Source organism: Rhopilema esculentum, chromosome 10 (assembly GCF_057945365.1).
Source record: "Rhopilema esculentum isolate cy_ngs chromosome 10, ASM5794536v1, whole genome shotgun sequence".
Taxonomy (NCBI): domain Eukaryota; kingdom Metazoa; phylum Cnidaria; class Scyphozoa; order Rhizostomeae; family Rhizostomatidae; genus Rhopilema; species Rhopilema esculentum.
Window position 1 is genome coordinate 13,854,518 of NC_142824.1, and position 15,930 is coordinate 13,870,447.

The following is a 15,930-nucleotide window of genomic DNA, read 5'->3' on the forward strand; positions in this document are numbered from 1 at the left end:
CATAAAAGAACCATGATCCTGCTGCTTTTCGGCGTCTTGACAGAGAAAAAACAGGAAGTAAATATTGCACCGAATCACAGCATCAAGGCACACTTTCATAGTCCTTGCAAAACTGAGGTTGTTAAACATTTAAGAGGTATATTTGCATGGAACTCCATTCAGCAGATCTTCATTTACTTTTGATAAAGATCTTCTCCTTCCAAGGTGGACTTTAACAAGTGCTGCAAAGCAACATGCATTATTGGTTAGTGTCTACAAAGCATATTGTGTTTTATGGCCTCACCTTTTGAAGTTCAAGTTTCTGTCTCTAGAATAAGTTTCAAATACATTTCCAGGAGAGTATCGCAAATTTTTCTGCGTCTAGAAAGGGTTTTGAAGCATTATTAACAAAAGAAATCAGTGGTTAAATAGGTGGTCATTTTTAAGATAATCTGGGGGCATTTAAGTCAACTGTTGACTTTACTATCTTCTCAAACTATTTTCTGTGACTTTCTTGGTATACTTTACATTATTGACATTATATCAGCATTTTAATTGACAAAATTGAATTGAGAATGTTTTAAATATGACTTGAATATAACTAAAATTTATGTGATTGAGAAAATATAAAAAAATCGACAGTTTGATGTTAATTATGTTTGAAATGTGAACAGGGAAATCTGTTAAAAAAATTCATATCATTGAACGATTTGCAAGTGTTAAATCATAAAACTCAATTTCTACAATTATTATATTTTTGGAGCCCATTCTTTGCTTATTGTATCTCACAAAATGGTTTGCTTATATATCTTTGTATCTCTGAAAGTTGTCCTTTTCATAATGTTAATTCCTGGCCTCTTTTTATAAAAATTCATTCAAATTTTTATTTTGGCTATGTATTTTAATCCTTGTTCAGTATCTTTTTCACCATTCCTTTTATAAATTTATATTCATTAATTTTATGTCTTATTCAGCGTATACTTTTGTGTAATTGAATTTGGAATCTCTTTACACTTCTTGCGAACGTCGATTTCTAACGAGGAACGAAATTGAATTCATTGATTTAATAAAATCTTATCAGAGGTGCCAAGATATTAAATAACTTTTTCTCTGTCGAAAGAATACCTTGGCTTAATTAAATCTCTATGCCGACAAATTTGTTTCGCTACAAAGCCCTGGATAGCCAATCTACTGGTATAGATTTTATACTCGAGTCCCTTGGAAGATCATCCAGATAGTACCTCCTTTGTCAATTCAAAGCATTTCCTATCATCTACCGATCAGGACGAGTTTCATAGAGATAGTGTGAGGAAAAGGCTCGAGGGCAAAATTGGAGTAAGGGGGTGATGCTCTTTGTTGAAGTGAAAGTAATGCCGTAATTTTGCTTAGTTGCACCATATAATAGAAAAAAGAAGAGACTGCTAGTTTTGCGTAGTTTTTTAGCAGATATTTCAAATACACAGAGTTTAACGGGTTATTATATCAAATGTATTAGAAACTTAGAACAGGCTTCCTAGAGGGGAGGTAAAGAGGCAATTGCTACAGGGGTTTTTTTCACCGACAAATCAGATTCATTTATAGCTTTTAAATAATACAAGACAAAGACAAATGTCTGCCATGCTTAGGGTTTCCATTGTATAGTTTAGACTTTTTGCCAAATTTGCAAGCCGGATTGAAGGGGAATCTGAGAAAGTTCTACAGCGTGTAATAAAGTTCCGTTATGTCTTGACTCCTAAGGGTCCATTGTGGCTGTCGGCAGGACCGACTGGGTAGCAGAGTACTTGACCTGTAAGACTTTATCCCCGAAAAACTGTCGTCACTAAGGTCTTAATCTGTTCAAAGCTTACTGCAGATTATAATTATCCAACCTACCCGAATAACTTAATCAGGATTATGAGGCGAAATCATTCTTACATTCTTTGGCTTTGCACAGTTCTAGCATTCTTCTTTACGTGGCTTTCATGCCATATTGCAACATGAAACTTTAAAGGCCTGATTTTATCCCCATTTTTAAATAGGAAAGCTGCTAAACATTGAACATTTTTAATGTGCTTTTGCTCGAAACTATTCGTTTGGATTGGAAAGTAGATTGGGATAAAAATCGCTCCAAGTGCGAATAATTTACCACTTTAATCTCAAATGAATAAATCAATTTCATTTCGCTGTGTATTTTATTCCTTTTACGATAAGATTTCAATTTCTCTCTTACCTAAGTCGACAAGTTCAAGATTTGAAAAAACTTGGTCAACTTTGAAGGGATTTAAATTTGCAAGGTACTAGATATTTTAATTTGCGAACTCAAATGTTTGGAACTCTTGCTATCATGCACTTAAATGCAAATCCGATTTCCTTTACATCATTCACAAAATTGCCTGTTAAACCTCTCGTTTAAGGTGTCTTGTCATCTCGTCCAGACACATCTCTGAAACCCAAACGGAAAGTTCATATCAAAATTCCGATGACTTCATATTCAATTTGTAAGTATTCTGAATTGGTTTGTGCTAGACATTGTAGAGCATCGAGCAAATATTGTAAGTAAACAAGCCCCGAAAATGCGCAAAATATTTAAAAAATTATGATTTCATTCATGGTTGCAATGGCTAGGATTAATGTCTCTAATGATTAAGTGCATGTATTCAAATATCTTGTTTATCAATGAACCCTAAAGTAGTTCTGTATAAATCTGGCCGATTTAATTTATGGATTTTTAGAAAAAAGAACAGTTTTTATAAACCAGCATTTGCAATCCTAATCGAGTAATTTTCCCCAAGCCTCAGATAGGCCTACCTATGTTTCCCGGGCCTTTTACCTGTTTACCACAGTTTGTGTTTTGCGTGATTATGACAGTTTAAAGCCCAGTAATTTTGGATGATCCTTTATGGATTCTTTTCTTTTGTACTTGCTAGTGAACACAGTTAATATTATGCAAAAGCTTCATACTCATAAGTTTAGAAAGACAAACATAATTAACAAATTTTGCAAACAAGCTGATCTTATCAAATTATGAGTATGCACTGGAGTTTACGAATGCAACAAAAGTTTTTGTCGTAGTTGAGATTGTGTCTAAATAATACTAATTGGCGGGCAAATATTCTTCGATGCATTCGTCCTCTTCCTGCGGATGGTGACGTAAAGCCTCGTTTGCGTGCAATCCAAGAGTGAAGCCACGACTTTCCGTCAGCTCATGGTCTATTCATCAGTTTTGCAGGTCATTCTCTGTGGGATTCATTCATATATCCTATCATTGTTTTTTGACATTCTAAAGCCTCCTTAAGCTTCGTAATATTTTATCATTGTCTTTGAAGATACCGTTAAAAATCCAAAAGTAAGAGGGTCATTCTAGCGAGTTGTTCGCAGGCTGTCTTAAAGGAATAATACAGCAGTCAAAAAAGCTTATAATATTTTGCAGCTTTAGCAATAAATGAAAAACTTTGGTTAAGTCTGCTACAGGCGCTCAATAATCGGCCCTAACGAATTTTATCAAAGAGGGTTCGCCATTCAAAGCACCACACAGAAAGAAGTTTCACTGTGTGTTGGGCTAGTATGAAGGCCCGTTTGGAGTCAATCCATTATCACAGCAAGCAGCAAACATTCACAGGAGCGTAATTTTACGGTCAGACGATTAGCACGCGTAACATTATACTTTGACTCGTTTTCCAGAGGATATCAGCTTATAAGGTTACGAGGTCAAACTCCGTCGACCCTCGTCTATCGCAATATCTCCTCCAAAGTTTGCCAGTCTGAAGTGTATAGAGAGTCAAGGCGGACTGACAACGAGCTTTCAACATCTGCAGTCTAACTGTATCGGTGCCTATTTATGGTTTGTGCGTAGAGTACTACGCGGTTGCGGTTATCTCAACACATCACTGAGACGAAGCATGTTTGAAGTAGCTTCAGTATCATTTGCAAGACAACCGCATAGAGACGAGCGTTGATGGAAGCATAATCATACAATGGCCGTTACTAATCATCCGTCAGCAAGTGCACAAGGGCGCCAGATCCAGTGAAAAGGCTGGCGTATTATATCGATATTTGAAGAGAATTACCCATTACGTACGAAATTGACTCAGGCTTGGTAGAGTATCCGCTCCTAAAGAATTATTTGTTTTACTATGCAAACAGTCCAAAGATTACAATAAAGTCTACTCGGAAATTTGTGCCTCACTTCAATGATGGAATGTTTATGCTACTCTAATTGAAAATACGAAAGAAGAGGTAGTGTAATTAAGCGTCGACTTAGACAAGAAACGGACTGGAAACTGCAAACGAGCGACTGTAAAGTCCAAGAAGGATAACATAACTTTATTAGACTCATATGAAAACTTGGAGAGATGCTGTACGTGATTATCACTGGCACAGTTTTTCAGGTAATCACATCTTCATTTTAATTTTCCTTTTGGAAGTTTCTTTCCAAACCACCGTTTTTGATTTCCTACCTTTGTATCGCTAATGCAAACGTTTAAGTTGGTCCAGGACACACACTCTCGTATTTCAGAAAACTTTGTTTTCCTATAGATCCACTGTGCTGTATTTACTTTCCATTCGGGTTTGCGTTTTGTTCGTATATGTTTCAGGGCTGTAATACAGGTTTTAATCGTAAGCAAATACAATCTTAAACGCTCCTCTCATTATTTCATGCATAATTGCAATAGCCCCCTGACGAGCATAATCTATAGAATTCTATCTGCAAATGGCAAAAAAATTCAAAATTTGAATTGGTTTGCTAGAGATTGACTGAAATTTGAAGAATGACATTAGCTAAAATGGATGCTTGAGGAATTCCATTTACAAATGTGTGTAAAAGATTTGCTCAGCTAGTTTACTGACCGTAAAAATTTTTTATGTTCTACTTGCTTTCTCTAACAAAACACAATTCTTACGAAACTGAAGACCTTTGTAACTTTAAAAACAGTTTCAATTTAATTTTGAAAGAAAAGAGTCATTGCTATTATGAGCTTTGTCTGAAATTGCTACGCAAAATTTCAGGCACTGGTAACGTTGTTTTGGGAAAACACAGAGTCAATTGTTTATTGTAGTGCTTCTCTAAAACTGAAGTCATAGAGTGGAAGGCTTTTCAAAATTAAAGAGTCTATATGTTAAAAAACGATTTCAGTTTTCACATCGTCACAACGAAAAGAATTGAAGTCGTTTTGAGCATTGCTGTGTGCATGATTGGTCCGTTAGCAAATTAAGTATCGCTAAATCGTCATTAACATAATCTCATTTTATTTCGCAAGAAAATGTTCGGATATAGTTCTGTGCAAATAAAGGGACTAGAAGTATGCAAGCTAGTTTTACACCCATTTTACATTGTTTTAAAGTACGTGTAAACAAGCGTGCATTTCTATACTACTGACTTATTTGAAACACCGCCCACTTAGAGCTGAATCTTGGGTTAAAAAATGAATTCCTTCCAAAGTTTCATTACGCTTGCTTCATACTGAGTATTTATTAATTTAATCGCTATTTATACGAAATTAGTATTAACACACTTTTCAAATGCATCTATCGGCTAGCTTTTGATTAAAAGACATTAGAAATCTTGAGCTACTAAGAACTTTAAAGAAAGCACAACAAGAAACCGTAGAAACTTGTGTACGTCAAAGAATGGTAGACTTATTGCTATGGACGGACGTACTTTTTGTCAGGAATAATTTTTCAAAGAATTAAAATATTCGGAATACTTCCAGTATATTCAAGAAAATTTAAAGCTTTTCACGAACAGGAAAGATTTTATGCAATGCATGTGTTTCTTGAAATCTATTCAAATTATTCGTCATGTTCCTTCTGACAAAATCAATCGTTATGATTAATCGAAGTCTTCCTAGAATTTGGTGAAGTTGGATATTCTATAGTTTTGGTTTCCCCTGTTTTTGACAACTGCCTACAGAAAGACATTAAACGGAAAACAGTCGTTTGCTATGCAAATATTTTAATAAAGTTGAACTGTACACGATTGAGCAAGTGGCAGCCTGTAATGGCCATGCTTCAATATTTAACTATCAGTATCTGTAAAGATTTGGTGTAATCTGTCCTCCGTTTGCCATGAGAGTTGTTAAAGCAAGGATAAATAGAATAGAAAAGAATTAATTAAATGAGAAATAGTCGTCTGGTCTTGATTTATCCAAACACATTCTTGGAGGAACACGTAATGTGTGTCTTGCTCCCGGACAGAAAACCGCAAGCTTAGTTACATATTCATTCATTGCTACTGTAAATGCAAGCATTGTCTCTAAAGTATACGTCTTTCAAGGGACTTTGTTTTCGCTAGAAGCAGCAACTTTGTGATCTGCTGAAAGTACCACTGAGCTTAAATGATAGATGACAGCCTTTTGGAGTACTTTAAACTTATCTAATCTACGTTTGACAACGCAGACAAACTTTGAAACTCCTACAGGTGCACAGCATCATACGTCCTCTGCAATGAGAGCACAAAAGGTGCCTTTAAAAATTTTCTGAGAAGTGCATTTATGCAAGTTCTTGACAAATTCGGTTTGGTTTTGAAGGTTTAAAGATCGGTCTCTGCGTTGCCTTGATCTCATTTTACCACAAGATATCTCTGGCTAACAATAATACTTTCAATAATTGTGCCGCATACTACACTTATTCTTTACAAGGCAATTTGTAAGAAAAACTCAAGTTAGGAAATGGGTAGACTAAGGACGCGGATATGGAATGGCAGTATTTTGCAGCGCTGCAAAATTTTTGAATACAGTAAGCAATAGTTGCTGTCACTTATATCACTTCGTTCCATGTCTCTACAAACAGCAAATGCTTCGAACTAATCGATTTTGTTTAAATTATCCAATTGCCATGCATGCCATGCATGCTCAATTGTTTTAAATGGATTGTTCCGTTGCTTAAATAAGAATTCCATTCAAATTTGATGTATCGCTTTTGACGGTCACACCCTGGGTACAAACACGTCAATTAAAAGCAGCAAAGGGAAAAACTGGAATGGGTGGTTCCTTATGACTTGCACCTTGGCACACAGCTTATATACTTCTGTTATTCACCATCTCTTTGGTGTGGAGGTAGAATATATATGCAGCATCTACTAAGGGAAGGGCTTGAAAATTACAATGTTTCGTAGTGTAACGTAATCATCTTTACATCCTGCTATGTCCCTAACTTTTGTAGGTGATAAGGAAATAACCAAATTTCTAACTTTACAAGTCTAGGTTCAGATAATAATATCCACTACTTTTTTCCTTCTCTTTCGTCGCTTTACAAAGTCCACAAGCATCCTTACAAAATGTTTTGGGCCCATGTATTATAATTGATTATAAAATCAACATATTCAATAACACACAAATTCTCATTTTTCGCAGCTTATAGCACTAGCAGCATCATTGGCCATTTTTGAAACAAAAATTCTCGAATTTTCCAACCCAATGAACAAAACTGCAGCAAATACTTGTTGCCAGCCAAGTTTGGCAGGGTCTTCAATTTGCCGCCTGCCTTGCGCCACATTTTTCGAACTATGCCTAGACGATCTCCACCTGGACGAACCAAGTTGCACGTTTGGCAGGACCAAATCAAGAACAATCTTGCAAAGCAGCTTTGATTACAGTAACTCCAGTTTGGAAAGGTGGCTGAATATTTCCACATCTCTGTCATGGCCGGTAAGCAAAGTTTGCATCTTGTCTTTTCTATTTACTTATCTTGTCTTGTATGCCCTATACCATGGCGCCATTCATAATACAAATCCACGGATAATTTTGCATAAGTCAATGAATAAAAAGTCGTAGAAAAAAGGAATCCGATGGTCTTTATTCAAAATGTGGGAAAATTTTGCATGCCTTATACCCAAAATCCAGGGGCATCAATGTGTTTGTTAGGATTTATCTGGTGCTCGAAATATGATCCCTTGCTATTTATGACATCACGAAATGCATTAGGCCAGTGAAGTTCTAGAAAAGCAGGCAACATTTTTATAGCAGGCATCACCATTTTTTTCAAATCACTGCTTCTCCCAGACTGCATTTGCATTTACCTCACAGATTAACTTTGTTTCTCTCCTTACAGATTAACTATGACACATTGTTTCTTAAGCTACAAACGTACGCAAACACAATTAATGTCTTGATATACTCGCAGGCGGGGTAGCAGAGTCTTAAAGTCAAACGAAGTCAGCATAGGGGAGGGCAATTACGAAGGAAAATTGGGAAGGATGTCTCCCCGTTCCAATCAGTCTTACTTTTTTCGACCCCCTGGGACTCTGGTACCCAGGGTAGGCTCAAGATCTTTATTCTTAGCAGTATTTTATTACAAGTTACATAAAATGCATTCAGTTTCTGTATTCTTAGAAAATATCGTGCTTTACTTTGGGTAGAGACATTATCGTAAGGATTTTCTAAACAACAATTGTCGCTTTATCGAAAGTGTTTTTAAAAAAATTAGCATCGAGAAACATTACCCTGATAACCTTTTTACTTCATTCACTTCAAGTAACCTTTCTCATAACATTTGTGCCTCCCAATAGAATGAAGCTTTTAAAGACCTACGAGGTCCTGGACACTTTAATCTTCTTCAATTTTGTAAATCAACTTTCTACGACACTTACGCTTAGGCATTCTACGACACTTACGTTAAACAAACTTAATGTCCTGTGACAGAATTACGATTGACCAGATATAATATTATAAACAGCTCTTGGCCTTGTATCAGTTCATTGCAAATAATGTTGCCCTTTCAATTTGCAAAGCATGTCGAGTGGTCTGTGACATGACCTATGGGCGTGGAAGATTGTAACCCTTGCAGTGTAGCGACGAAAGGAAATAAAAAATAGACTTCTAAATATTTATCCAAATGGCTCACAGTTACTTGATGTAACCAGCTGTTAATAAATGTAATGATCATGGCTTTCTGATGGTAGTTATTTCCCTTTCTAAATCTGTTTTATACTAAGAATAAACAATTTTGGCAAAACAAAAGTGAAGCATTTCGAATAGGTTCTGTCTATTTTTAAACATATTTGATACACTATCAAACAGAGCCGTAAACTACAGTCTTTAGAAAATGATACGAAGCAGGCTCTTCAAACCTTCCAATCAGCAATGCTGCTGCAAAACATTCAATACACTTTTCTATTATTCATTCGTATGCTTTCGTTGCTTCATGTTTACTGCTCTAGAACTAATCTTGTAACGAAACAAGATTAAGATCTACCACTAGATAAGTGCAAGGACTGCTTCAACAACATTATGTAAAATGTCCTATAACTATGATGACGAAAATTCTTGTCCCTTAATAATACCACAGTTTACTCCGTTTATCTATGTAGTTTGTCACAAATATTATTGCTACGGTCATCAATGAAGATAGCCTTAAAAGGCTGCTTTGCAGGGAAGCATTGAAATTTATTGTATTGCACCAACTAATTACAAACACGAATTTCTTTAGATAAATAATGCACCACGCCGAACCAAAATCACCTTATGGGTTTGTAACAAGTCTATAAATGTCGAAACTCTATAGTAATTTGTCTCAATGCAAATGCCTTGTGACTCGAAACCCAATTGTCCTCCTTTGTGTGATATTCAAGGATAAGATGCATCAAAAATACGAAATACGAATTGCTTACTGTTGGACATTCAATTAGGCCATAATCTTCTGTTGAATCATTTTCAAGAACTTTGGCTGCATAAAACGCCGTGATTTGCTAGAAACAGACTAAACCACAGGCGCCCCGAATGGAAGTTGCTTTTACCAAACAGAAAATTGAATAGCACAAGCAAATATTCCATTGAAATCAAACAAGTCATCCTATTTTGAAGACGCAAAGTGAAGCTTCGCGTAAAATCATTCGTAAGCGGCATGTTTCGTGTGATGCAGTTACAAATGCATATTAAAACTTCCTTTTACTTCATAAATGTTAATGAACTCAAGAAAACTTCAAATTGGCTAACTTTAATTTTGAAGTATAACGAAAAATGAAAGCACTAGGTTCGTGTTTTAAATGTTTCAGCCAACCAAACATAAATGCCGTAAAAAGCTCTATTAAACCCCCCCGGGGGGTGGGCTTATTTATTTTTTAGTCCTAGAGGGAGCTTAAAAGAAAGGGGGCTTATTAGAGAGAGGGGGCTTGTTAAATATTTGAAGCAAAAAATGGTTAAGTGCCCATGGCCATGTTTTGTTATGAAAATTACATACAAATGTTCTCAAAAACTTTGCTAGTAACTTCGAAACTTTAGGAAATCAATTATAAGGTCCTCATCTTCATCAATATCACCAGGATAAACCCTTGGACATCATCAAAACAATGATTGCAAAGTTATCTAGCCATTACCTCCGCGATTTCTTAATGCTCTATTGGCAATGAGTTACAACAGTCTTCCTAATGATGACGTGAATTGAAAATGAATCTTCTCAATTTTCTCTCTGTTCAAACAGTTTTCTAAGTGTCTGGCACTTGGCGGTGACATCTCCGTAATTTTGCCGATCTTTGTGACCATTTGCTTGTCATTGTCAATCTATTTCCCATTTCCTATTTCTAAAAGACGGGTAGTGCCGTTTGAACTAAACGACAAGGCGCATGTAAAAAAAGTTAATCATCAGCGAAAACCGCTACGAAACACGGATAAAGAATTTTTGACAGACAAAAGTGAGAATTCTAAGAGGGTGTTTGGGAACCCTTTTTCGTTGACACCGACCACAATTCACAACCACATGGGAGCGTTTTTGAAGATGTGCTTTTCGAATAAAAGACAAGCCAACAATAAAAAAAAAGGACCCTATATTTTGGCAGTCATATTTTATCCTTCGAAGCTTTTGTTTACAAAAATACTTTATCGCAAGTGTTTTTCTAAAAATTCCGCCCTTTGCAACTTCCTCCGCTTGCTCTACTACTTCTTAAATATGAACATTTATGTCACAGCCAGCAGAGCAGCATTTCCAGGAGAAGGAAATTATCCTGTTTTATTTTGTTGTTAATACAATTATCGTGGGATGGAGGCACGGCCTAAAAGGTACCAGAGCGTCAGCCCACGAACCTGTTGGATTCCACGGATGTCATTTGCATCCTATTACAATCTATTCGACAGAACTTCTTTTTAGATTGGAGACAAATAAATATTAATGAGATACCACGCTTGTTTATTAGCTTTATGCCTTTTAACATTAGTGCACAATGCATTGTATTGGAAAAGCTAAGTTCCACTGAGATTCCTTCAAGCATAACTTTATTGTTATATCTTTTCTCGCAAAATGAAACCTTTCTTATCGTCGTTCTATTTCTTTAGATTGCTGACTACTTTTTGAAAGTAGTAATCTAAGCATCAATTTTAAACATGCACACTGTTAAATTATTAAACACGTAAATTTAGAATTTAATCTAGGGAGATGTAATGTTTAAGTTTTTAAAGGATATGAAGAGTAAAGTTGTTAAACTTGACATATGATCCTTGAAGTACTTAGTGTTAGACTGAACGTATTATCCCCAGATCCTAGGTCTGTCATATTGTTTTATGCATACTGTTCAGTGTATACCCAAGCGAAGAAAAACATTTTCAGGCAGACAAATTGAGAACAACCTTGGTTTAAACTTTATTGTTGATTCAGTTACTTTTTGACTGGTTTTAGGGTTATTTTGGAATCCGTCTTCAGGCAAAAGATAACAGCTCGCTCTTGCTTCCTTCTAAAGGTAAGATAAAGTGTTATGATTGATTCGGTTTTTTATTATCAGTCTTTCTCGATTTATGAGCAAGCTTTCAAGTTGCTATTTTTAATATATAATATATGCATTATATAAAATATGCATTATACTTAGTTTGCCATTAGTAAAGAAATTGAACTTTAATTTTGATCAATTTCAATGCAGCAGTTTCCTTGATAAATTTACAGTGGATATGAAACGTGTGTAAGGCTATAGTATCTGCTCCTTCATATCTATCGGGTTAGCAACCACTTATTCTATGTCCCAGTCAATAATTGGATTCATTTGTGAGAGCCTCATTTAACTCCCTTGAGGTCAGCCAAGAATATACCTTTTGTTTGCCACTATTCCTAGCAAAGTATTGCTTGATTGAGACGCTGTATGCGTGTTGCCAGATAACGTTTGTAACTTATTTAAAAGCTTTTTCTTTAAAAAGATATACAGCCACGCAATAAAGCATGCATATAGGAAGCTTTCTAGTTACTGTTATCTTGATTGTAAGATGCGAATTGGTTTCTATCGTTGAAACTTTAATATTTTTTTCAAGCCTAAGCATTAATGCTAACATTAAGTGCCAAACTTATTTACTGTCAATAAAATTTAAATTCTCATTACTAAGAAAAACAGCAATCTTTGCAGGAGCGCTTTTAGTGAAAGCTTTGAAATATTAAACCACGATCGAGAGGATCCGAAGGGTATTTAGATGTGTTCAACAGGGTGCAACAATGGCTTATATTACTCCTATCCGAGACAAATTTAGAGATCATGGAGTTACTTTCTCACGATAGTAGTAGGAGAAACGTGTGAAAACTAGATAGCTATGAGCCAAAGCCTTCCTTGGTTTGCAGACGGCTTTCCTTCTAAAGTTACATGGAACTCTTGGTCCTAAGACATAAGATGCAGAACAGTGAAGACATGGCATAAGTTGAAAATCACGCCAAGGCTTGTTGTCTTTGATGGCTATTGTGTTCAAGCGAAACATTGAAAAGCTGATATTATAGCTTCGCTGCAGACTTTGCTGTATATCAAACCTGGAGTCAACACTACCTTTCTTGATAGGTGCAGGCGTAGACCATTCGGTCTCCCGCGCACCCGAAACGACCGGTTTTTATCTCTGGGAAACCACTCAACGTTACACAGGGTATCCACTGGGAGACTAAATTTTTACTAGAAATGTCTATACCTGTTGCCAAAGTTTCCTTTTTGGAGATCTTAGGTGATCGATAGAAATAGTTAACGAACTTTTTACTAAAATTGCCCCCTCCCCCTGTGGGTGAATATCTAAAATTGATTCTGCGCTTAAATCTCGTCTCAGTCTGTCCAAGATTCATTCTCGCCATAGGAGCCACCAGTCAATTAACAGTTTTTAAATGAAAAGAATAGAGCATTGACAGTCGAAATCACATAGTAGGCATAGATGAAGAGGTAAATAGGTACGCAACAAGACGGTGATCTTTCGTGTAACTCATAAGGGGATTCTAGGAAACTCCTTAGGCTTACCAATTTGATTCGTTGTTATGTTTTTCCAAAGTGGATAGGGAATAAGGAAGCTCCAAAACTCCAAGCTTGAATACCATTCTCTTTCTTTTGCACAGTATACCGGCTAGTTTACATTCTCGCAAGTGATTGAGGGATTGCTGTCTAATTTAAAAGCCATGGGAACAATCCATTGACATTTTGCAATTTTATCAAGTGGTATTTAATTGGAAAACACTACATATAGGGATCGGTAAAGCCAACATTAAAGGGCAGTAGGAAATTAAAACTCTGTTATATAGATTATAAAATCATTTTAATGAAATTTTTAAAGATAAACTATATAATCCATTGAAATATTATATATATAAATATACCTGCTTGTATTCATATATGTACAAACATTAGGTTTGATGGTATATACAATCGTTTTAAGGGATCCTTTACCTCACTTACGTTTAACTTAAACAAACTTTTATCGTCGATTAGCTATGCTTCTGCTTCTCTATACCGTATTGTTTGTATTCTAAATCATCACCAACGAATGATTTCCCTGAATATTTTTGACAAATATAAAGCTTTTTCGTATGAAGAGACTAAGCAGTGACTTTATTTCTAATGATATTGCGAAGAAATTTAGTTAACTAATAAAACTTGATGTTAAGCATTAGATTAAAAGCAACATTGTTAAAGATTTTCAAATTGGCTTATGACTGAGTGATGGCTTATGAATGGAGATGGCTGATTAACCATCTTGGTTTTTCAAGCCCGACGTTAGTAAACAAAGGACAAATATCTGCTTTCAACCTTTGAACCACATTACTGTAACTTAGATCCAATGTTTTCCTTTAATCCAAGCAATGTCTCAGATATGCTTCTTTCCTTTGCTTAGCATTACCAGCACGCCCACTGCTATCAATGTAAAATATCATAGCAATAAAGAAGTTGATTTTGTGTGTAAACAACTGCCTTTAGTTTAGTCCAACGGCCTAAATTATAGTCCTAGTTTGCCGTCTCCAATAACGAACCTATTTGTCAATTCAATTATCTAAAAACGATGTAAAATATGTATTTAATGGAGTTTTCCTGATAAAAGTCTAGAGGATATTTTGTAATATGTTATCAAATCTAGGGTGATGAAACAAATTAACGTTCTCATTTCCATACGAGTTGGTAATAAAATCCTAGGTCATTAAATTTAATGTTTAAGACAGTAAAGTACTGAGCAATTTCTAGACTCTTTTGCAAAGATAAAGTTGAATTTCTCAAATGCTGATTTAATAATTCTACAAGCATTATACACAACACAGCTTCGAGTTTGTCCAATCTTAATCTCCAGTTGTTGTTGTTGTGAAAATTTTACTAGTTGGGATAAACGTTTCATTCAGGAGTGTATATGTGCCTTTGTCATCCTATTTTGAATGAGAAATGACATGAAGCAACCTGAAACTAAAAGACTGAGGTACTCAAATATAAAGACAATTTAAATAAAGTGTAATGAGTATGAAGTGGCGGGCATGGGCTAGCGAGTAACGGGTAACGCAAAACGAGAAGCGAGAAACGATTTTGAAGTAAGCAGTATGAAGTAGCAAATATCAAGTTGCAAGAATCGAGTAGCATATAAACTTTAACGAGTCACGAATAATACGGTATAAGTAAAGTTAAAAATGAAACGAGTGACGAGAATCAAGTAACGTGTAACAAGTATCGAGAAACGAGTAACAAACAACGAGTAACGAGTAACGGGTAAACAAGTAAAGGGTAACGAATAAAGATAAACGAGTAACGTGTAAAAAGTAATGATTTACATGAAACACGTAACATGTAACGAGTAAGTGATGTAATAAGTACCACCATTTTATGCTGTATTTGAACTGTGTGGAACCAAATGATTTTCTAAAAATCAAAATTGCAATTAACAATCCAGTATCAACTTTACTGGCAGACTTTCAGTAGAGTTGTCTTTGAGCAGAGTAATCTCATTTTCGAATTGCAGGAATAATCAAGTCGAGCGTATTTGTCGATAATCTGCTTCCTGGCCTCGACTGGCGGACAAAACGGGAGCACGGGTCAATTGCATCGATAGCCTATCAGTATAGGGTACTTTGTGCCAGGAATTATTATGGCAAGAATTGCACTGACTATTGTAAACCACGAGACGATGAGCATGGACACTATGGTTGCAGTGAGAACGGAGTCAAATATTGTTTACCAGGTTGGACTAACATCGCAGATTACTGCAAAACGCGTAAGTCTTTTAGACTACAAACAGCAATTCTTTAATATCCTTCTTGCTGTAACTCAGTTAGAAGAAGGCTATTTCAAGGGAAGTAAACCGGTTTAATGCACGTAACCTTTCGTAAAATATTCATCTAATTATCATTTTCAATACTTATTTGATTTAGAATGAAGGTTTACTAAGAACTCTAAAAACATCAAGGTATATACAGTACAGTCAATAGATTAAGAATATAAAGAAAGTTGATATACGAGGCGTGTTATCAGGGACATTGCTATAAACTAAGGTTGTCTTTGAACCCAGTGGCCCGTTTATCCATGGTCTGTTAAAGTACTATATGGTATGAAGTTATTGTAATTATACTGTATCTGAATTTTTTTTTAAATTAGCAAAAAAGAAACGATGGCAGTTATTTAATTGTTTATTGAGACTGCTTTTAGGGGAAAAACGCATTTATCAGATTGAAATTATGTACTGGGTAGGCAACAAGTAAAACATGGTGCTACGGAAGTTATTTTCGAGAAGAAGCTTTGTTATTTGATTATTTGGTAGTAAACCTTTATCGACAGTGTCTTGTAAG

At 35.6% G+C, this 15,930-nt stretch overlaps 1 protein-coding gene across 1 annotated transcript in view; it reads left to right on the forward strand.

Moving 5' to 3' along the window:
- The first annotated feature begins 2,173 nt into the window (after nt 1-2,173).
- The window catches only part of LOC148959409 (uncharacterized), a 28,254-nt gene continuing 14,497 nt past the window's right edge, over nt 2,174-15,930 (forward strand). The window contains exons 1-4 of the mRNA XM_089110395.1: nt 2,174-4,346; nt 7,311-7,604; nt 11,563-11,623; nt 15,108-15,359. Of these exons, the coding sequence (XP_088966521.1) occupies nt 4,311-4,346; nt 7,311-7,604; nt 11,563-11,623; nt 15,108-15,359 (643 nt within the window). The 5' untranslated portion in view covers nt 2,174-4,310. The remainder of the gene's footprint in view (nt 4,347-7,310; nt 7,605-11,562; nt 11,624-15,107; nt 15,360-15,930) is intronic.